Source organism: Tiliqua scincoides, chromosome 2 (genome assembly GCF_035046505.1).
Source record: "Tiliqua scincoides isolate rTilSci1 chromosome 2, rTilSci1.hap2, whole genome shotgun sequence".
NCBI classification, from domain to species: Eukaryota; Metazoa; Chordata; class Lepidosauria; order Squamata; family Scincidae; genus Tiliqua; species Tiliqua scincoides.
The window spans coordinates 207,871,846-207,894,612 of record NC_089822.1 but is presented as its reverse complement, the minus strand read 5'-3'; the positions used below and the strand labels follow the sequence as shown (position 1 = coordinate 207,894,612).

Genomic DNA, 22,767 nt, shown 5'->3' with positions numbered 1-22,767 from the left:
CTGCTCTGACTAGGTATTTTAAATTTGTATGCTTTTAATTAATTTTAAACTTATTTTTATGCAATTTTGAATTTTTAGTAGATTTTATTAAGCATTGTACAGTTGCAGACCTCCCATAGACTTAGATGGGACAAAAGCCCTGGGTACAAGCCTCTAGGACCTCGTGGAAGCCTCTCTGAGGCTCCAGACGGAGTCGGAAACTGTGCTTCCAGTTTTCCGGAAGCATAGTTTATAGTGTTGGGAAACCTCAGAGAGGCTTCCCTGACACATTCCTGGGTTGCACTGGGCTCCGTGAGCCTCAGGTGAGTAGGGGGGCAGATTTTCATGCAGGGGGGCGGCAACAGCCTGCGGGCAGCGCCATCACGGACCTTTGCCCCAGGCACAGGGCTGGGGAGGTCCGCCATTGGCATTATAAACCACCATGAGCTTTTGGAAAGGTGGGGTATAAATGCTGTAAACCAGGGGTGCTCACACTTTTTTGGCTCGAGAGCTACTTTGAAACCCAGCAAGACCAGGAGATCTACCAGGGGGGAAGGAAGCGTCTGACAGACACCCCCTTTAATGTTTGGAGCCCCTGCTGGAGTCTAGTCAGTTTCGTCAGTTTTGTTGCTGCATGCCTGAAGAGCAGCTAAAGTGTCAGTTTCAGTGTCAATTTAGCTAAATATGTCAGTTTCGTCTAGTCACTAGACGAAACTGACATATTAACAGTTTGGAGAGACAGGGCTCCGCGATCTACTCATTTTGCCTCGCGATCTACCGGTAGATTGCGATCCACCTATTGAGCACCCCTGCTGTAAACAAACAAACAATGGTTAGCACTAACCTGCAGACAAAGAACATAAGAAGAACCATGACTTGAGGACATTTTGCAAACCATGATTTGGAGGTGTGATGAATGGAAACCCTTCACACTAATAAACAAGCCCTATGTATGTGTAACCTGCTACTACCTTTGATGAGTCAGCTTTGGCAGTATCTCCACTTAGCCTCAGTAACTTGTACATCCACGAGAGAGGGTACAACTTGGATATGTTTTAAGCATGGCAGAGAGTCTGACCCTGGCCTAGGTGAAAAATTGGATAGAATATTTTTTCTCAGATTACACTCTGAGGATACTTTCTGTCCTTTAACACTATAAAACACTTTGGCTGCAATCCGAACCCCACTTTCTTGAGAGTAAGTTCCATTGAACAAAGGACTTACTTCTGAGTCGACCTGGTTAGGATTGTGCCCATAGATCCTCCTCATTTCTCCATTCACCAGTCTCTGAATTTCAATCCCTGACAATTCTGTCTCATCCTGCTAAAAAGGCTCCAGATTGAAAGCGGCAGTACAATTTTGAATGTTACGATTCATTCTTTGCTTCATATATGTTCCAGTGACAAATTTATTTAGGTGCCGGCAGGGCTAACTGTTGTTGTTTCTGCCATTTCAGGTGATTGAAGTATGCCCTGATCCCAGGTTGCTAGAAAAGCTTCGGGAATGTAATAAACTGTTGGATCTGGTGCAGAAAGGTCTAAGTGAATACCTGGAGACCAAAAGAGGAGCGTTCCCAAGGTAACTCTATGATTTAAGGTTATATTTCAAGACACTTCTAATGCAGAAGGGATGGAGCTGAAGTGTACCTCTGCGTATACCCACTCAGGGGGTTCCTTCTCACTCTCATTTGAGAACAGTTACAGTTTGAAGCTGTTCCGTTCAGCCTTGAAATTCAAAAGGAGACCAATTGTGCAGATGTGATGTTCAACATGGCAGCTCACAATTTAGCAACGGGGAGGGGGATCATTTGAGGGCATCACTGGATAGCTGCAGTTTTGAACAACAGCAGAGAAGGTGGAAGAAAGTTTGGGAGAAGTGCAGTAACGTTTAGGCTTGGTTCTTTGTTGCCGATCACCTTACTAGGCTGCATATAGGGAAGTTGTTAAAATGCTGTCATTCTCATGTGCATAGTATTTAATTTACAATGTAAAGGGCTATGCATGTTTAGGAAAATAGTGCATGGAGGTCCTTTTACTGCAGAGGACAGGATAGTTCTTAACTAAATGTACTATAATTCAATTTCTCTTGCCTTCAAACAAATCATCTGGAAGACTTAATTGAGCTAAATTTTTTAAAAAACTGTTCTAAAGCTATTTAATAAAGGGATTCAATTCTGGAGTAAGGGTAGGGTTTTTTATGCAGAGGAGAAGAGGGAGAATATCTTGTGATAAGTGACTCCTCCCTTCTACTCCTAGAAGCCTCTGGAATCCCAGCTTCCAGAGCTACAAGAAGGAGGGATTCTTTCTCAGTTTTTGTCCTGCCACCCTTGAGTGAACAGGCTACTGTTCACTCAAGCTCCTTGTGGCTCTGAGGCCACAAAATCCCTCCCTCAATTTTGCTTATTGGTTTTTGTTTTGTGCAGATAGGAAGAGGGGATGGAGGTCCTGCTTCAGCACAGTAATTCTGTACTTTAGACCAGGGGTGGCCAACCTTTCAACTTTAGGGCTCCTGGTACTTTAACAATTGCATATTTGAGGGCATTTCAGCAGGACACAGCTTGTCATCTCACAGATGACAAGCTGTGCTTGCTGAAATTCTCTCCTCTACACAGTTGTTAAAAGGTCCAAGAGCCCTAAAGGTGAAAGAGTGGCCACTCCACGTTAGACAGTTCTGTGCCTGTTTCAAAAAATGTCCAGGAAACTCAAGGCAAAGAAGGGGCTAGTATCCCACAGGATTCTATGTGAAGCTGTTTTGGGCTTCTGTGTGCTCATGGGTTTTTAAGGTGAAAAATTAGCACAAGCCGCAAATAGTAGGCAATAGCAATAAAGGGACACTAGTCTGGAGAAAGTACTTTTAGGATTATGGTCAAAACTTAACGATTATTTTTTCATATGTCGTCCTCTAGTACTGTATTCTTTTTCACCCCAGTGCTCAAAACCAGAGAGATAAAACTTGAGCCTTCTTTCTTTCCAGATTTTATTTCCTTTCTGATGATGAACTCTTAGAAATACTGTCTCAGACCAAGGACCCTACAGCTGTGCAGCCTCATCTCCGCAAGTGTTTTGAGAATATTGCACGGGTGAATAGTAGCCATTTCTTCTTGGAGCAGCAGGCCGATCGGGCTTTTGACATGCTTGTGTTATGGAGAGTCAGAGATATACTTACAAGGCAGGATCTTGCATGATTCTGATAGCAACTGATGCATATCTAGATGTGGGAATGAAAATGGACTGGAAACCTTAATGCCTCTGCACACAACTCAGGTGTCTTTAGGCCTGGTACAATCTTGTAGCATGGGCCCCTTTCCTCGCTGCAATTGATTGATTGGATTTAGGGCCCAATCCAGTTGGATTGGATTTAGGACCCCGGCCACCCCACCACAGTGCACCACACCAAAATGGCTGCTGCTGTGTCCTGTGGGGCCGGGGAAGCAGCTGGAAATCTCCTTGGGGTAAGAGAAGTAAGAGAACTTACCAGCAGCCCCGATGAGTCTACTCCGAGCTGTACCAGCTATTTAGCTGTTGGACCTGTGTGGGATTCTAAGGCCTGGGATGGGGGACAGTATCTGGTAGCAGCCTCTGTTGCCATCCCTGCCCCCTCCACCCCAGAACTTGAGGGGAACTTACTGGCACATGCTCCTGCTGGTCCAGCGCAGAGGCCCAGCGTCACCATGTTTGCGATGGCTATTGCTTGTTTGCGATGGTGGGCACACCATCACCACAGCTTGCAAGCTAACTGGTCACTTCAGGTAAGATCATGAACTAACTGAAAGATTTATTTAGCTGTCATCTAGCCATACAGTTAGACTAGCTTACATCCATTGATGTCAGTAGACTTGAACCCACCAAACTGTGCTGAATTGTGATTTACAATTGCTTCTGGTGCACATATCCCCTCTTCTGCCAGGTTGGAAGTTGCTAGCAGGTTAATATTAAATACTTGCTGTTTTACCTCTTATAGAAGTAAAGCGGTATACACAAGGAGATTAAACTTTTTGACTGTTAGTTCACAATAGTACTTTGCACGGCAAAGTGCTTAGATGCTGAAATATGCATATCATAGTTTACGGCAGAGAATCTACTGTCTTGCCCGAGACAGAAACCTGAGGATAACTTTTCACTTGATTGCTCATGCTGCACTTCCTTTCCTTAGCTGCTCTTTCAGGAAGACCTCAAAATTACGCATATGTACTCTGCAGAAGGGGAAGAAGTGGAGTTATTTTGTTCCCTTTATCCCACGGGCAATGTGGAGGACTGGCTACTGCAGGTTGAGAGGATCATGAAGGCCAGTGTGCGGGACAACATTGAAAGAGCAATCAAGGCTTATCCAAAGGTAAGTGTCTTGCCTCCAACCATTTAGACTTCACCTTGGAAATGCACACATTATTCATATGGATTGTAGAATGTTTCATCTCAAGGACTAATTGGTGCCATCTCTGCTGACAAATGGTTGAAGGGCATTTTTAATAGCCTTGTGGCTTTCTAGCTGTATGTTTGGATCTTAATATTGCATGTTGCTGCCTTGAGTGTTCTGTTTATTTGGATGGAAAGGTGGGATATAAACAAATAAGTACCTGCATACTTGGCACAATACTGTGTATTATCCCTGATATCTGGGCAAAGAGACACCATTCAATGTAATGTTCATCTTATATTTAACAGAAGGAGAGCAACTGTCCCCATTCACCCCAGCAGAGGGTCCTGTGGTACAGGGAATTATTTATTTATTTATTTAGCTATGAAAACCACTTTGTGAACTTTTTATAGATAAGAAGCATATAAAACTTCTTAACGATCATATTAGTATCTGTATTTCTGTCCTGTCCCATGCTGCTATTTTAGAACAAAATAAAAACATTTTTTAAAGATTTTTTTAAAATGAATTTTCTTGGCAATTGTTGTGATCTCAATAAAGCTGCCCTGCTTTCCATGAAATGAGAAGTAGCCCTGGCTGCGGGAGATAACCCATGTCAGTGGAGAGACTTCCAATACAAAAGTATATAACTGCATCTCTAAATATTATTATTGTTGTTGTTATTATTGTTATTTATATACCGCTTTTCAACAAAAGTTCACAAAGTAGTTTACAGAGGAAAATCAAATAACTAATGGCTCCCTATCCCAAAAGGGCTCACAATCTAAAAGATACAAAACACCAGCAAACAACCACTAGAAAAGACACTGCTGGGGTGAGGAGGGCCAGTTACTCTCCCCCTGCTAAATAAAAGAGGAGCACCCACTTGTAAAAGTGCCTCTTACCCAATTAGCAAGGGTTACATAGAGACTGGGTTTGGATGTCATGCTAAACCCGGAGTGTGAAACATAAGACTTGTGGGCTGAATATGGCCTGTGGAAGCTTTTTATCTGGCCCATGTGATAATTGGGATCTCTGAGCACCACCTTTTCTATAGAGCTGCTTCTACTGAGACTCTACTGATGCTCTTGGTCATGTCTTCACTGCCACTAGTCCACAATGCCAAAGTCCCCATAGGGCTTTGAAAACCCAGTGTCCAATTGGCATTTTAGCAACTTGGCATTCTGTAAGACCAAAGGCCAGAGAGTTAATGAGACATTGTCACTTTTCCAACAGAACAAAGTTTATTAGCTAAGGCTATTCTCAGGATAAATTTTCAGTTGTTTCAGCATAGTAACTCGGTGTAGCTTAAGTGAGGGCAGCACAATCCAAACCCCCTACCCCCAAGCCAGAACAAGTCTCTTGTGCCGGCTCCCAGCTGTCGCCAATGTGCTATAAAGCAGTTTTGCAACGACTCAAGAGTAGGACAGGCCAGTGCACGGACATGCGCTGGCCTCACAAAACCAGAGGTGGTAAGCTTGTACCAGCCCAAACAGAGTGGCACAGGGGGTGAGAGAGGGCAGAGGGAAGCAGGGAGGGGGCGTTTCTGGGCAGGGGGAGGGTGACCCAGGGGCGCAAATTGAACCCGGGAGGGAGTTGGCCAAATCCCAATCCCCATCCCTGGCCCAAGTGGCGTTACTTAGGCTGCTCGGATTTGTGTCTGCGAAATCATGGTCACAGATCCAAGTAGCCCCTTTGGGTTGCCTGGGGCATTTCTTGGGGCTTAGTTATCCTCAGCCTGCACCATACCCACACTGAATACAGCACAGACCACTCAGCCTGCACTGTTCCAGCGCAGATTAGGATTGTGCTCCCAGTGTGTCTCTCCCATATGACTCCAAGACAAGACTTCTTCAACCTCAGAAGATTTGAATAAGGAAGGGGTTGCTTTTGCATACAACCTACGACTGCCTAACTTTCTCCCCCTTTTCTGATAGCAATTTGGGAGGGAAATTCCAACAAATCTACCCTTTCCATTTTTAAAAACTTAAACTATTTTGGAGGGAAACCTATGTTTTGATTTCTATCATGTATTTCCTTTCTCTCTCTCTCTCTCTCTCTCACACACAGACACACACAGGAAGTCCAATCCTATGGTGGCTGCTGGTGCTGCGGAATAGTGGCAACAAAATGTCCACTGCTGTATCCTGTAGGGCCAGTAAGCCAGGCAGAGATCTCCTTGGAGTAAGGGAACATTGGTTTCCTTACCTCATGTAGAGCCCCGGCAACCCTTGTGGGGCTACTTGGATCTGCACCAGCTCAGTCACTGGCACAGAACTGAGTAGCCCTTGTAGGGCTTTCAGGCATTGAAAGGATGGATAGGATTTGTTTGCAGCCTAGGAGGGGATGGCAGAGGCTGAGATGGTTAGATACTGTCACCAAGGCAATGAACATGAATTTGGACAGACTCTGGAAGTTAGTGGTAGACAGGGAGGCCTGGCTTGCTATGGTCTATAGCAGGAGTGCTCAAACCCCGGCCCTGGGGCTACTTGCGACCCTCGAGCAGTCCCAGTCTGGCCCGTGGGGAGCCCCCAGTCTCCAATGAGCCTCTGCCCTCCTGAGACTTGCTGGAACACGCGCTAGACTGACACAACTGCTTTCAGCGTGACAGCCAACTGTTCGACCTCTCGCGTGAACTGTGGGACAAGGGCTCTCTCCACTGCTTGCTGTTTCATGTATGTCATGCAGCAGCAGCAGCAAAGGAAAGGCCGACTTTGCTTTGTGCAAGGCCTTTTATAGGCCTTGAGCTATTGCAAGACCTTCATTCATTCATATAACTTCCATCTCTAATATATTCATTTATGTAAATTTATTCAAATTTGAAATGTAAATTCTTTTTTTTCCCGGCCCCCGACACAGTTTCAGGGAGATGATGTGGCCCTCCTGCCGAAAGGTTTGGACACCCCTAGTCTATAGGGTCACGAAGAGTTAGACACAACTTAACGACTGAGCAACAACAAAAAATCTGGAACCAACCCCTCCACCTTTCCAGGCCTGAACCAGCCCCAGGCTGCCCTCCTCCCACCTGGTTCTGCCCCCTCCCTGCCTTTCTCCTGCCCAGAATGCCTTGTTGGCACTCATGGGGATACTTACCGCCATAGGCTCCTGTTGGGCTGCTGAACGGCATGGAAGCCCAGCATCGACGGCACTGTCCTCCCCACCAAAGCCTTTCTCCTCTTGGCTGCTGCAATGTGCCTAATGGTACATTTGTGACAGTTGTTGCCAGGGTAGCACACAGGTCACTGATGTTATCCTGACGTATGATGGGGCTCCCCTTGGGACATTGCAGTTAGCCTGGTTTTTTGCCAGTCACGTGTCAGGGTTAGGGCAGACAAAAGATGGAGAATGTTTGCTCACTCATGTCCCTTATGTTGAAAGAAAGCGATGGTACCCCTTAAATAGGTAGGGATGCTTGTCTGACATCCAGGTCCTTAAAGATAAGGAAGTGGATCTACCCTGACATCTACACTGCCCTGGCATAGGATTGGACCATCAATCAATCAATCAATCAATCAATCAATCAATCAATCAATCTTCAGCCTTTCTCATATCACTTCCATTCTTGATAGATATTCAACTACAGTAAAAACAGAGTGTATGTAATGTAGAATTGATTAGTACCTGGTCATGGAACAATGATGAAAAGGAAAGAATTATAAGAGTTATATTTATTATTAAGGTAATGTGTTTTTCATAAAGAGGCCACGGACTTCATGGGTCTTGGACTGGCCAGGCCAGGTGGTCATTGCTGGTTGTCAAACGTATTGGACCAAAGAAGTATCAGAAGCCCTGGAAGCAGGAGATTTATCCACCAGGCTTTTTCCACAACTAAGTGCTCAGGTAAAAATGTTATTCAACTATATAGGTTCATATGTTTCTGTATTGGAAACCTGCTTTTCATATCACCCACCAAAGCAACATTTTTTTTGTTGGCATCCTTCAGTCTCGGAAGACTATGGTGTCATGCTCTGAATGGTGGTTCTGGAACAGAGTGTCCTCTCCAGTGCGTGAAGCCTGGGTAAAGTAGGTATGGAGGATAGGCTGTTACCCATGCAGCAAATCCCCCTTCTCCACGTCGCTGAAATGGTCCAATGGAAAGGCAGGGGCCAATACGGTTGGTTCCAGCGGCGTCGCAGGAGTTGCCAGAATGTGACTGTGTTCAGCCATGAACTGCCTCAGGGACTCCGGCTCCGGATTTTGCCTCGAGGTTGACTCCTGAAGCCTTTTCCATAACTGGATGTAGCCACAAGGCAGTGGAGGTTTGGGATCAGAGTTTTCCTTCTCTCAGATGAGCTGCCTTCCCAGGCGGACGAGTCCCATCTACCCGGTGGCTGTTTAGTTGCCTCTTAGCCTCTTACGACAAGTACAGCCAAACTGAGGGCCTATTCTTATCCCCAGCCCCCACCCACCAAAGCAACAGTAGTCTTGAGTTTCAGGCAGAGGAAACTTACAAACTGGATTAGCTCACATCCAGAATAGAGAAGCAGAGCCTAAATATAACAACAATTGTAGTAGTAGTAGTAAATTGTTGTTTTGTTACACATTTTTAACTTGTCTTTCTCCCCTTGGAGAATTCAAGGTGGCTTACAATATCATTTAAAGGCATTATTGGTACAAAAGTACAGCAAAACAACAGCAGATGCTAAAATCCAAATGAAGAATAAGCAAATCAAGCAAACTTAGGAAAATGTGTAAAGAGTCAGGTTTTCAGTGACTACTGACAAACTAGAGTAGCAAATTCCATTCTTAGAGGCCACCACTAGGACCTCAGGCATGTCATTACTAATCGAATTTCAGAGGGTGGCGGGACACACAAGAGAGCCTCTCCCCTTCGTCTTAATGGACAGGCAGATTCACATGCCTTTAAAGGTAATAACTGGCTTATTGAATCACACCTGGAAGCAAACTGGTAACCAATGCAGTTGAAACTGAAACAAAATATAATCATATTTACCTCACGTCTATGCTCAGGCAGCTGCGTTTTGTACTAGCTCGTTTCCAAAGGGTCTTCAAGGTTAGCCCCCCATGAGCATGTCATAGTAATATAATCATGAAGTGACTGATGGCCCGATCCTTTCCCCCACCAACTTCTGTGTGCTGGGTACACCACCAGCCTGGAAGTGCACAATGGCATCCTGCCATTACCTGTGGGATTCGATACTGGGGGTTTTCCCAAGTCTCTGAATTTTCTGCTCCTGGAAGTCAGGTGGACTTCACAGTCTAAGTGAGCTGACTCAAGGCACAACCTTTATTCACCATCAGAGAAAAAGAAGATGCTCTACAGTTAACAACACAATAAGGCAAACACAGCTGCTGTCTTTGAATGACTCAGCAGCCCCTTCAGGATGCTGAGACATCACTGAAGTCTTGAACGTGATAAAAAGTTTCAAAGCAGGTGAAAAGTCAGTGAAAACTAGGGGGAAAGCAGTGATTTTTCATCCCAGTGATGTAAGTGTGATTATTCAAGTATGCTGCCAGCACAGAATAATTGTGTGGTACCTTGTGTGTGATGCCTCCAACAAATTATCCTTGTAAATGATACCATAGGATACTGCAAGTGAAATGTTGATGCCTTGTATGAGATATGGCAATTGCAAAGTCAAAAGATGCTTCTTGTGACTTATTCTGGAAGCTAATTTAGAGCAAGGTGTATTGCTGCTTTTTTTTACCGTTAAAAGAACACCAATTTTCTTATACAATTCACTACATTTCTGAGTAAAGAATATCCATAGATGTGAATTTGTTTTTCTCCAGAAGTTGGTATGTCTCGTTTTCCTTCCTTTGTGCAGCTGAGAGATCTAGTAGGACTTGTGCGAGGGAAACTGTCTCGGATGCAGCGGGGCGTGTTATCTGCTCTCATTGTGATCGAAGTCCATGCGAAGGATGTGACAGCTAAACTCATTGAAGAGAATGTCATGAGTGAGAATGATTTTGAATGGATATCTCAGCTCAGGTGAGGGATGTCCCATTAGCTATTATGGTTATAATTTGATAGTGTTGTTTACTTAGATAGACCCTTGAGGATATATAGCTCTTTTAACGCATGAGGTATGTAGAGCACAATTGCTGCAGTGTCATTGACTTTAATTTTTCATGGCTGTAGCAGATGTCCATGAAATCCACTTCATGCCACAAAGGGCACAATCCTATGCAGTTCTACTCAGAAGTAAGTACTATTGAGTTCAATGGGATGTACTCCCAGGAAAATGTGGTTAGGATTGCAGCCAAAACTTTTTTTTGCATGTAAAGGGCATGTATGTATATTTGATTGCAAAATGTCCACTTCGTCAATAAAATGCAAACAGGCAACTTTCACCATAGACTAATGACCCAATCCTATCAAGTTCTATCTTCAGAACAAGTGTTCCAGCAGCAGTTAACGCTTTACTGCATTGCGAAAGACCTTCCAGAAGTGTGCTGAGCCACATGCTTCCAAGGCCACTTCCACAAGTTGCGGGGAGGACTCTGAATGCAGTGGTGGCAAAGAGGAGCCTTGCTGATGCCACTAAGGGCCCAATCCTGTCCAACTTTCCAGCACTGATTCAGCTACAATGCAGTCTCGAGTTAAGAAAACAGACATTCTCTTGCCTTAAGGAGGCCACTGTGGCTGCCCCTAATTCAGGCTGCAGTACATGCCCCATTGGCATGGCTGCATCACTGTTGAAAAGCTGGATAGGTCTGAGCCTAAAGTTGATGTAGTGGGTGGGGCAGGGAATGGGAAGATAGGGGTGGAATGGGGGTAGGGCCAGGGGCATGTCAGAAGTGGGAGGGGGTGGCACCCATTGTGGGTGACTTGTGCTGGATGCTATCCACTCTGGAGCAAGCCGACACACCCCTTTGTCTCCTCAGACGTGTGCCAGCTAAAGAACTGACACAGTTCCCACTGGCAGTCAAGGGGACTTACAGATGGGTAAAATAAAATATTTTCCCTCTCCCCTCCCAATTCCCCCCCCCCCAAAGCTTTGTAGCACAGCCTGTTTTGGTGCAGCTGAATGCTATGCCAGTGAAAAGGATAGAATTGAGTTGTTAATTGTTTAATATGAGCAAAATACTGTCAAAAATGATATGGTTACATAAATTATGTGAATTTTGACATTAAAAATGACACATACCTCCATGATCACTTGCAGCTTTTCTCTTATATATGTTTTGTATCATTAGATACTACTGGACAAGAAATGATTTGTATATCCGGGCAGTGAATGCTGAATTTATCTATGGTTATGAGTACTTGGGCAACAGTGGTCGTCTGGTGATTACACCTCTGACTGACAGGTATAATCATTTACTACACGATACAAAACAATCAGATATTTTCATAGTCCTGAAAAAATGAACCCGTCAGAAGTTGAAGTCTGTCTGTTTTGCTTGTTTGCTCGTATGTAAGAAACTGAACCATGCTGTTCAAGCCTCAATAATTGTAATAGAAGCAGTTTAAGCAGGTGGTCCTCTGTGATTCATATGGAATGATGGATTTTCATCATTAAGCTGTGTAGATAAAGCAGTTCTCCAAGACTAATATCTTAGGCTGTACGCTTTAAGAAAATCCTTATACTTGATGACAGAGGTGTTTGCATCACCTGGTGCGAGAGTTTATTGCGTCACTCCCTTAATGGACCTCCTCCCATACCAGACCATACAGAATGAATTGCAATATCATATGCACAAGCTAAATGCAGTGGTATCATTAGGGTTGATGTAACCTCCATTATTTTATTTATTTAATTATTTTAATATGTAGTAGTACAGGTCACCCAACAAATCAGTAACCAACAGAAATTCAGTGGCCAATTTGATGACACTTGTGCAACTGAATAAGAGTTCTAGAATTAGCTCTGATATATGAAAATGAGAACTGACTCATGCTAACACCTTATTGCTTCCCTGCTGTGTCAAAACATGTCATTGACTCTTGGAACAATCAGTCTTATTGGTCAATTTTGAGTTTAAAAAATCCACTTTTTGTTACATGAGTCAATTGTGTTTTCCTTTTCTGGTTATTTTGCTGTATCTTTTGTTAGAATGCAGATATTTTGATGTGGTTTGTTTCACTGTTTGTTTCATTAAATTATCCATTGAATGATATATGACATGATGGCATTATTCAAAAATACCAAGGCTTCCACAATTTTGGCCAGTGGTGGTGTCACCCTCCCTGAGGATGTCACCTGGTGCCAGACTGCACCCCCTAGTGTGGCAACACTGCTTGATGAAGCACTATTATCATCATTGGTACTTTAGCAGAGCTGATGAGGAGATATCAGATGGGTTCCTGTAGTGCTAAGACAATTGTTCTCAGGGGATATCAAATAGATCATGCTTCTTATCACCACATTAAGGGTTAGGAAGGATATTTAGCTCATGCAGGCTGCCAAGACTGTTTCTTGCAGTGTATCCTATTCATATGTTTGTACTGATCCAAACACATGAAATGGTATGTTACAGATATGTTACTAAACATGGGCCTTTTTCGGTAGGCACAATAGCCTTAGAGTAAACCATGTTGCTCTCAACTTTGGCATATGATGGTTTGAGTCATTACAAACCATACTCTTTTATATTTTGTTTATTCTCATTCTCTCATTAACATAAATGAGCTAATTGGTATTGCTTTAAATATGCATGGTGAGATTTGACTAGATTATGTTGGGATCCTTTCCAACCTAAAAATGATTTGATCCTTTGTGATAGATGCTACCTGACACTTACTGGAGCTTTGCACTTGAAATTTGGAGGCGCCCCTGCAGGACCAGCTGGGACAGGCAAAACAGAAACAACAAAGGATCTGGGGAAAGCTTTAGCTATCCAGACGGTGGTGTTTAATTGCTCTGATCAGCTTGATTTCATGGCAATGGGAAAATTCTTGAAAGGATTAGCCAGGTATTTGTGCAATTTCACATATGACCATGCTATATTGGGTGCGTATCTTGACACAGCAGCCAAAGGGAATGAATGAAGATGGTATCCATGAAGGTACTGCTGCGTCAGATGAAGAGTGTTGAAGGAGTTTAGGGAGACTCATAATAAGTGGTTTATGGCAATTTCACACAAATAACATGTTCTTACATGGCCTATCAAGGTATATAGAAAGTATTAGTATATTGACCCCATAGAATGGAGTATAAGCAATCATCTAATTGTACCACAATTTGTGAGTCCTGGATCTAGTATTGCTACAAAACATCCAGATAACAGGCGTGACCTGCGATCATTTAAGTTTTTCAGCCTTTTCAGTTAATTCATTAACTACATTCTTTTCTGGAATCAAAGATATGATCACAGTCACTCATACTATAGTAAGTTTTTGATTATAATGTAGTGTACTGTGACTGTTCTTAAAGAAAGCTTGGGAACTTCTACTGGTCTAGAATGGTGACAACTAAACTTCTACTTGGAGCTGGTCACCAAGCTCAGATTAACATCAATTTTTTTTTTCTTCATTGGTTGCCAGTTTGTCATTTGGGCTAAATTCAAGGGTTTGTAGCCTCATAAGTGCGGTATAGCGTGTGCTGGGGTGGTATAGGCATAGTTGCTGCAATGTCATTAAAGCAATACTTGTATTTGCTAGCTGTGGCAAATTGCTGTTGAGTTTTTATCCACACATGTGATATATATAGTGGTATATGGGGGAAATACTAGTATGTTTTGTAGCATTGCACTGGTGCAACTGTAAGGAACCCCCATACCAAGCATTTATCATATGGATCATCAGGTTCTGGGACTTGGCTCATAGTTTTATACCTACAGAACTGCAAACAAAAGGCAACCCAGGCCTATTGAGTTGAAGATAGTCTCTGCACACCAGTGTTTTTTATTTTTTTTGATATGGTCTTCACAAACATCTGTGTTTGGAAAAAAATTGTCTTAATGGCAGAAGAGATCAATATACTATTCCTTTTTCCTCCTTTGTCCATCTCCCAGGATTTTAAGGCCAGCCCATATGGCCTTATGCCACTAAAACATGAGTTCCAGTGGCATCAGGCCCTTTATGACTCTTGCAAAATGCAACACATCAGTTGGCAAGTGGTGAGCGGCCAGGTTCATGCATCAATGGTTGGCAGACTCCTCCTACCACTAGTAAATCAGCACGGGGTGGAAGAGAGATGAGGAGGTGATGGAATGGCGCAGGAAGGGGAGGAACAGGGAGGAGATGGCGTGGGGAGAGGAGTTGATCAAGTCTGAGAAGGGGGCGGTAGCAGCAGCAACAGTGCCACTGCTATCCTATCCCCCTTCCTGGCTTTGATCCCCTGATCCAGGTCCATGCTGACTTGTGCCAATTAAATTGCAGGCACAGGGCTGGTAAGGGCTTAACTCATGTTCCTTTACCTCAAGGTGACCTTTGAGGCCTAAAACTCCCTGCGAGATTCAGCACACTCATGGCTGCATTGCTGTATGGGGAGTTACGGAGGATTGGGCTATGAATGAATTGCTAGTAGAAAGTTAGCCCCTATGAATTCTTGACACTGTCCTCCTTCTGTATGCTCAGCTCTGGAGCCTGGGCTTGCTTTGATGAATTCAACCGCATTGACATTGAAGTGTTGTCTGTCGTAGCCCAGCAGATCACAACAATTCAGAAGGCTCAGCAGCAGCGGGTAAGTTAAGGGAGTTTATCTTCAGGTTGTTGCCAAAAAAGAAGTGACATAAGGGGGCTTTCTGAGCTCCCCTTTCATTTCCCTTTAGCTGGTTGTCATCTTGATCCTAAATGAATGATCCTAAATGATTCATATGAGACCATGGCTTTATTTTTCCATTGCATTTGTTGTTCTGTGACAGTAAATGGCAATCCCAGGACAGCTGTCTAGATCAGGGGTGTCCAAAGTTTTTGGCTGGAGGGCCACATCATCTCTCTTACACTGTGTGGGGAGCCGGGGGGGGGGAGGGAAAGAATTAATTTACATTTAAAATTTGAATAAATTTGCATAGTGGCAGCAACTGTTACCCTGCACATGCCTGATCTTGTCTGATCTCGGAAGCTAAGCAGGGTCAGGCCTGGTTAGTACTTGGATGGGAGACTGCCTGGGAATACCATAGTCTTTCGAGACTGAAGGTTGCCAACCAAATTTGCATAAGTTTACATAAATGAATATATTAAAGATGAACTTACATGAATGAATGAAAGTCTTGCAATAGCTCAAGGCCTATAAAAGGCCTTGCTCAAAGCAAGGCTGACCTTTCCTTTGCTGCCTCTGCTGCATCACAGACATGAAACAGCAAGCAGTGGAGGGAGCCCTCATCCCACAGCCCACATGAGAGGTCAAACAGTCGCCCTCACGCTGAGAGCAGTTGCGTCGGGCCAGTGCGGGCTCCAGCAAATCTCCAGAGGGCCAGAGGCTCATTGGAGACTGGGGGCTCCCTGAGGGCCGCATTGAGAGGCCTTGAGGGCCACATGTGGCCCCAAGTCTGGGGTTTGGGCACCCGTGGTCTAGATGCTAAAAACAAAGCAAGGGCATGTATGTGGTTGTGCAACTATGAGATCAGTGTGGGCACCAAGTAGGGTAAATAAAACTTTTTTGCTAGTATCTTATTGCTAGAATTTATTAATTCTGTCAGTGAAAGAGGGAGTTGTATCCAGAACAGGTTTTTTCCTCCCATTCACTCTTAAAGCATGACTTTTGCAAATTAGGCAAGTTTGAAGTACTTATTATAGGGAGGCCTGCCCTAGTTTTAGTGCTGCTCACTCAAGGGATAGAGCATTTATTGGTGCTGTTAGTCTGGGCTTTATTGCCTGTTTCATTTTCTGACTGGGATAACGTCTCTCTCTTTCCTCAAGATTTAGTTAGCAAGGGTAGGAAGGGTTAGCTGTTTGGTTTGGTCAGCCATTTGCTTTTACTTTGCTAGCTAAAGATGAGCAGTGCAGAGTGCTCTAAGTCCCTCACATCACATGGCTAGCAGAGCATTGCGTTCCAAGCAGGAAGCCAACTCAATATCGCAAACAAAAATAGTTAACCTTGTAGTGCTTCCTCAATAGGGTGTAATATAGCAGGTGCTTAGCAAACATCATTTCCCCTGCTGTGAATGCTTAATGTTTACCAAAGAAAAGTGACAGAAAGATTTTTTTTTTTTGCTATATATGGATAAAGCCACAGTATACACAAGGAGGTCCAAGTTATTCTGCTGACCCCATGTGGATGCTCCAGTCATGTCTGACAACATTCCATACTGTTTAGAAATTGATCTTGATTGAGATTCTTTGACTTGGGTTTTTTTGACATAAAAGGACCATGTTTTCACGCTTGGTTCGTCACATAATTTAGTTACTAAACCCGTGGAATTGCTTTGAAGTGTAGCTGGAGAACTGTTATTTTCATAATAATAAAATAGGTAGTTGTCAATCAGTAACACTAGTGGAGGAGAACTTAGTTTTTATAGGAGGAGTAAAACTGCTGCATGTCACAGTGAATTCCAAACTGGAATTTGCAAACTGGTTACTGGACTTTTTGACTAGCCCAGTAAGTCCACATCTCTGGATTCCTAGGATTTGTTTGATCAGTTTTGTTATACAAAATATTTTTTTCCTACGGAATTGAAAATGCTTGCTTGTTTCTTTCCAAAGGTGTGTAAATAAGCCATTAATATCTGAGTGTAAAAGGGTACTTAGAATCACTGTATTGATCTGATGTTTTCTACTGTGGATAGTAGAAGGATAGAGCTAGTTCCCTTAAATTTTTTTCAGATTTTTAGGGTCACCCCATTTTGACCCTAGGGTCACCGGGGAGCAAAGTTTACTGCTTTGGTCCCCTGCTCCACTGCCACTTTGATCATTCAGTGTCCCCCCTCCCACACTGAAATTAAAAATCCAAGTTTGGCCTATTTTGAAGTTTGGCTTATTTTGCTGTGTGCTCAGTGAAGGAAAAATTGTTGTTTTTTGCTTGGGATGCTGAGGTGAAACCTGCTTTGGAATATGCTTTTTATAAGCATCTCAAAATCAGCACTTTGGACAGAAAGTCATGGTGCTGATGTTGAGGGCTGGTGAGGGATGCTGAAGATGAGCTACCCAACTGTTGAGGTGCTTCAGGTCAAATGGCTTGCACAGCTGAGATGAATCTGAAAAACTGAATGAACCTCATTGGCACAGAATTTCAAGCAGACAAGCCCAAAACCACATCCAAGGGAAGGAAACAAAGGACAGGTAGAAGGTGTGCACCCATCTGGCTGATCCAGGTGTGAGTGAGAGGTCTCCTTTCCTTGAGGATGCAGTTGAGGGGGAGAGAGGGAGTGCTGGATCTGTATCTTGTATTTCATTATTTAGGTCTGTTCTTTCCTGTTGCTATAAATAAGGTTGTAGTCCTATAGACTTTTCTGGGAGCAAGGAATAAGCCCTATTGACCCAAGGGACCTACTTCTAGGTAGTCAGGTATAAGAATGTACTGTAATCCTCTTTTGTGCAACTATAATGTTCCAAAATCAAAGCAACATTCTTTGACAGCTACAATGCATGTCAGTGGATTTTCTGACCCTTCTAGGTCCCAAAGGCATTTTGGTTCCGTTATATTGAAACACATGGAATTTTTTCTGGTGGTATAAACCTCTCAGTTGAGTTCCCCTGACAAGGATTCTAACCCTCCCCCCCAACCCAAATATTTTACATTTTTTAAATCCTTGGTCTCCTTAATGACAAACAACCCATCATGAGTGACCCTTTTTTTTACTACCTAGGTGGATCGCTTCATGTTTGAAGGAGCTGAGATCCCTCTGGTCCCATCTTGTGCAGTCTTCATCACAATGAACCCTGGTTATGCTGGACGCACAGAATTGCCTGATAACTTAAAGGTAACAAAATGTCACTGGACATTGCAAAATGTAGTCTGTTCATATGTAATGGAGTTAGCTATCACTGATCCGCAACGACATAAGATAGGATGCCTGGATTCGTAGTATTTTACAACCAGGCTAGAAAATATAATTACAGCCCAGTCCAACCTAAACCCCACCCCCTGCTGATGTAGGTGTGCCAAGAAGTTATGTACTGCATCCTTTGGTGATGGTGGGCAGTTGGAGAGGTCTCCTTGGGGTAAGTGAATTTTTGTTCACGTGCCCCAGGGAAAGCTCCCATAATCTTTATGGGACTCCTTGGACCTGTACCAGATATTTGCTGGCATAGGACTGAGGTGTATAATGGCAACAGAAAGGGATAGTACAGTTTGAGCCTATTTATCTGCAGATTTCCCATCTGCGGATCTGGCTCAACGTAGGTTCCCTGGACCTGTGTTGAGCCAGACTTGGCCCAACCTGAGCTCCCTGAAAGCAACCGGAACTGTGCTCCAGTCACTTCTGGAGGGCTTTCTGAAGCCCACAGAAGCCGTACGCGTCCACCTGCGAACTTCAGAATGCCTCTTAGAGGTAAAGAAGTCACTTCCGGTTTTTCATTAAAACTGGAATGGACTTTTCATTAAAACTGGAATTGACTCTAAAAGACATTCTGAAGCCTGCAGAGGTCACTAGTGGATGCATGCAGCCTCTGTGGGCTTCAGAATGGCTTCAGAAATGACCGGAGCAAGGCTTCAATTGCATTTGGAGCTCAGTTGGACTCCAAAAATCACGATTTTGTTATCCACAGTTTTCTGTATCTGTGGGGGGCGGTCTGGGAACAGATTCCTCGCGGATAAAGAGGCACCACCTGTATTCAATTGCACACTCATGCTGCCAACCTGCCGTCTCCCTTCCTTGTTCTGCCTTCCTCCCAGCCCCCTTCTCTGCCCACAAACTACCCTGTTCCTCTCCCTCACATTTGCGTTCCTCCCACCACCCACCCCTACCATCACCTTATCTTTCACTGGTAGCGTATGGCTGGTGCCAGAGCATGTGACACAATTGTGCAAGATCCAGGCACTTCCTCCTAGATCCTGATGGCTCTGCTGGCAGAACACACATTCCACCAGCAGAGAATTAAGTAGCATTGGACTGTTCTTCTTCAAGGATAAATGCTCACACCTGAGCTTTTATAATATACTCCTCTCCTAATTTTAGGACATTACTGTGCCTCATCAAGTCCAAAATCTGCATTGGCCAGGTAACCAGATTTTGGAATTTCAAAAAGTTTAGTGTACTCCATCTCACCCCCACACAGCGAGGGTTTTTTTGTTTTTTAAAAAAGATTTTCATCAGTGTTCACGTTGGCAAGGACAGATGATTCTAAGTACTATTGAGTCCTAATCCATGAAAGAATGTTATATCATCTCCTTAACAGTGGGCATTTCCTCCCCACAAATTCCTCCTGCCATATGTTAAAACAATCTCCAAACAAGGTAAGTCTCCAAACAATCTCCAAACAAGGTAAGGTAAATGGGAACAGAAGACAATGAGGTGTTGTGCTGCATCCTGTGTGGGAGTTCTGAGCTGTGGAATCCTCCTCAAAGTAAGGGAACAGTTATTCCCTTACTTCAAGAGGTAAGCTCTGGTGTAAGCTCCCTAGAGTAAGCTCTTGCAGCCCCACTAGGTCTGTGGCCCCAACTATATAGCTGGCATAAGTCAGAGTAGACCCAGACTGAGGTGGGGAAGGGGGAATAGGATATTGGTGGGGCCACTGCCATGGGTTCCAGTCCTCAACCCACCCCCTCCCTGCTCCAGTCTTCTCCTTGTTCCTTACCACCTTGTACCACTCATCCCCTGCCTCCCTCTTGCCCTCCCCCCCCCATTCTTACTTGCCTGTGCCAGGGGATGTGGACAGATTACTGGCACAATGTCATGACTACTTATCACTTGTGGCAGCAGCTGGACTGTGCAAAACAGTATGTCATGTTTTGCGACAATTGTAAAAGACCTTATGCTGGAAAGCTAGTTCTGGCAAGTATAAGTCCCTCTTAGGATTGGGCCAATATTCAATGTTGGCTGGACTTCATATGTCATCAGTTGACATAGTTGACATCAGTTGCAGTTGATGTTCAACCTGCCTGCTGATAAAAGTAGGTGAAGACATGCCCTTAGAAAGGCCTAGAAGATCGCTGATTTAGCCACAGTTGAGTATGTGAGACATAAATGTATGTACCATTGAGTAATGTCATAGATACTGTTTATAGTATGGAATTTATATAGTTGCTGCTGCTAGTGGATTTCTCGTGTAAATGCATGTGGTGCTGTCCCTTTTCATGGTTTTCCAACCTCTCTCTCATCCTGTTCTCATATATATTCCAGGCTCTCTTTCGACCTGTGGCTATGATGGTTCCAGATTACTCTATGATTGCTGAAATTTCTCTATATTCCTTTGGGTTCAATGAAGCCAAAGTTCTGGCAAAGAAGATCACTACCACTTTCAAATTGTCTTCTGAACAGCTCAGTTCCCAGGTCAGTATTTTTTTTAGCTACCTAGACTGTCTAACATGGGAAGAATGTACTTTTTTTCTGTAAAGTACATCTTTGCAATTCAAAATTGTTGCTTGTTCAGATATCTTACAGCCACATATTTTTCTCACTTTCACTATTGCCTCAATGTCTATCATAGACTTATGCTGATGGCTCTCCCAGAGCACAGAGCACCACTCCCTCCCCAAACTCAGCCAAATCTGCAGCTGATTCTTTCTTTTCTGCTTCCTCACTGCTCTGAACACTGCCTCACATTACCGCAAAAGGGCCAAATGACTGCCCAATCCACTGTGACTTCTGGTGATACAGCAGCACTAATGCAGCATCTGTGGAATCCTGCAGGGGAGTTTTGGCCTCAGGAGACCTCCTCATGATAAGGAAACATTTGTTCCCTCACCCTGGGGTAAGCCCCTGCAGGTCAGGTGGGTCATACCTGTGCCAGTGATATTGCTGGCACAAGTCCGTGTTGACCCATGAAAGCAGATTAGGCCTGGGAAGGTGGTGCTGCTGCTGAATCCACCCCCCTTCCTGGGCCCAATTCAACCTCCTCCCTGCCCCTGTCACCATCCTATTCTGCCCCTTCCCCACCTCCCTCCCACCCCCTGCATAGACTTTCCTGAGGCAGTGGGCATCTGGTGTCCATTGCCACATGAACCCAGCCAAGTGCTGCTTCCGGTGTTGGCCATGTTGAGTTCTCTGGCAGAGTTGCATCTGTATCAACCTCAAAGCTTGCTATGCTGGTGGAATGCATGTTCAGGTATTCATATCAATGCTATCACTTATCCTTCATTCCATTTGCTTTCAGCTGTTACCAAGGAGCTACTCTATGAGGAGGACAGAGGCACTAAATAAATAAATAAATAAATGCTGAAACTTTTAATGCTTTTTTTTTGTAGTGTTACTCTCTGCCTTTCTTTTCTTAATATTATCTCCTTGAATATGGTCAGATCACTGAAGCATAGGACAATCTGTTTAAAGGATTCTTTTCCTCTTGCTTCCCTAAGAAAGAGTCTGGGTTACAGGCAGATGGCAAGATTGACAGAGTGTTCCATTCCATTGTCTGATTAGATGCTTGCAATTCCACTGATGTTCATCTTCCACCGTTCTTTTTTCCTATGTATCTGCTGCAGGACCACTATGACTTTGGAATGAGAGCTGTGAAGACTGTGATTTCAGCTGCTGGCAATCTCAAAAGAGAAAATCCAGCAATGGACGAGGCAAGTCTGATTGTCTCTCTTGAAAAGGCTCTTTAAGCAGTGTTGTGTTGCCCCTTGGATGTGCCTTTGCACTTCATGAGACTGACCAGAGAAATGAAGAAAGAGCTGCTTTTGAATCAGACCAATAGTCCGCCTGTCCACCTGTTTCTGCCTGTTTCCACCTGTTCCAATAGTCCACTTGTTTCCCGCAGTTGGCAGCAACTGTTACCCTGCACATGCCCAATCTCGTCTGATCTCAGAAGCTAAGCAGGGTCAGGCCTGGTTAGTACTTGGATGGGAGATTGCCTGGGAATACCAGGTGCTGTAGGCTTATACCATTGTCTTTCAAGACTGGTATTTCCCGCCAACCATTTCCTGCACTAGCGAATCAGGTGCCTCTGGACAACTCTAGTATGGTTAAAAGCCATTCTTCTGCTCTTACATTCAGGCTCACCTGCACGGTAGGTGGGCTTACCCATTGCAAAACCTTGATATCATTCCTCCATGTTGTGCTGCCTTTGTGAAGACTAAAATTTTGTGGGTCAGCCTTTGCAATCACAACACATTGGATTTATCCTCTTCCTCATGATCTAGAAGCCCTGACTCATCAACTTGTGCTGAAACTAAAACCAGCCAAACTAGCGTATATGTGTTTGATTTCTTGCCTCAATGTGCATTACTTTACACTTCCTTACAGTGAAATGCATCTGCCATTTTGCTGCTCATTCATCCAGTTTAGAAAGAGACTTCTGGAGTTCTTCATGTTTCCCACTGGTTTTAACAACCCAAAAAAGTTTAGTGTCATCTACAAACTTAGCCACCTCACTGCTTATCCCCAACTCGAGGTCATTTATGAACAAGTTGAAAAACACCAGTTTCAAAATAGATCTATGGGGCACACTGCTTTTCACTTCTCTCCATTGTGAAAATTGGCCATTGA

General features: G+C 44.0%; 1 protein-coding gene across 1 annotated transcript in view; it reads left to right on the top strand.

The window, feature by feature from the left end:
* Window positions 1-22,767, top strand: part of DNAH1 (dynein axonemal heavy chain 1) — a 148,729-nt gene that overhangs the window by 49,352 nt on the left and 76,610 nt on the right. The window contains exons 22-32 of the mRNA XM_066617083.1: window positions 1,436-1,557; window positions 2,953-3,058; window positions 4,132-4,311; window positions 8,032-8,172; window positions 10,122-10,285; window positions 11,494-11,607; window positions 13,024-13,212; window positions 14,819-14,924; window positions 17,989-18,102; window positions 20,464-20,613; window positions 21,762-21,848. Of these exons, the coding sequence (XP_066473180.1) occupies window positions 1,436-1,557; window positions 2,953-3,058; window positions 4,132-4,311; window positions 8,032-8,172; window positions 10,122-10,285; window positions 11,494-11,607; window positions 13,024-13,212; window positions 14,819-14,924; window positions 17,989-18,102; window positions 20,464-20,613; window positions 21,762-21,848 (1,473 nt within the window). The remainder of the gene's footprint in view (window positions 1-1,435; window positions 1,558-2,952; window positions 3,059-4,131; window positions 4,312-8,031; window positions 8,173-10,121; window positions 10,286-11,493; window positions 11,608-13,023; window positions 13,213-14,818; window positions 14,925-17,988; window positions 18,103-20,463; window positions 20,614-21,761; window positions 21,849-22,767) is intronic.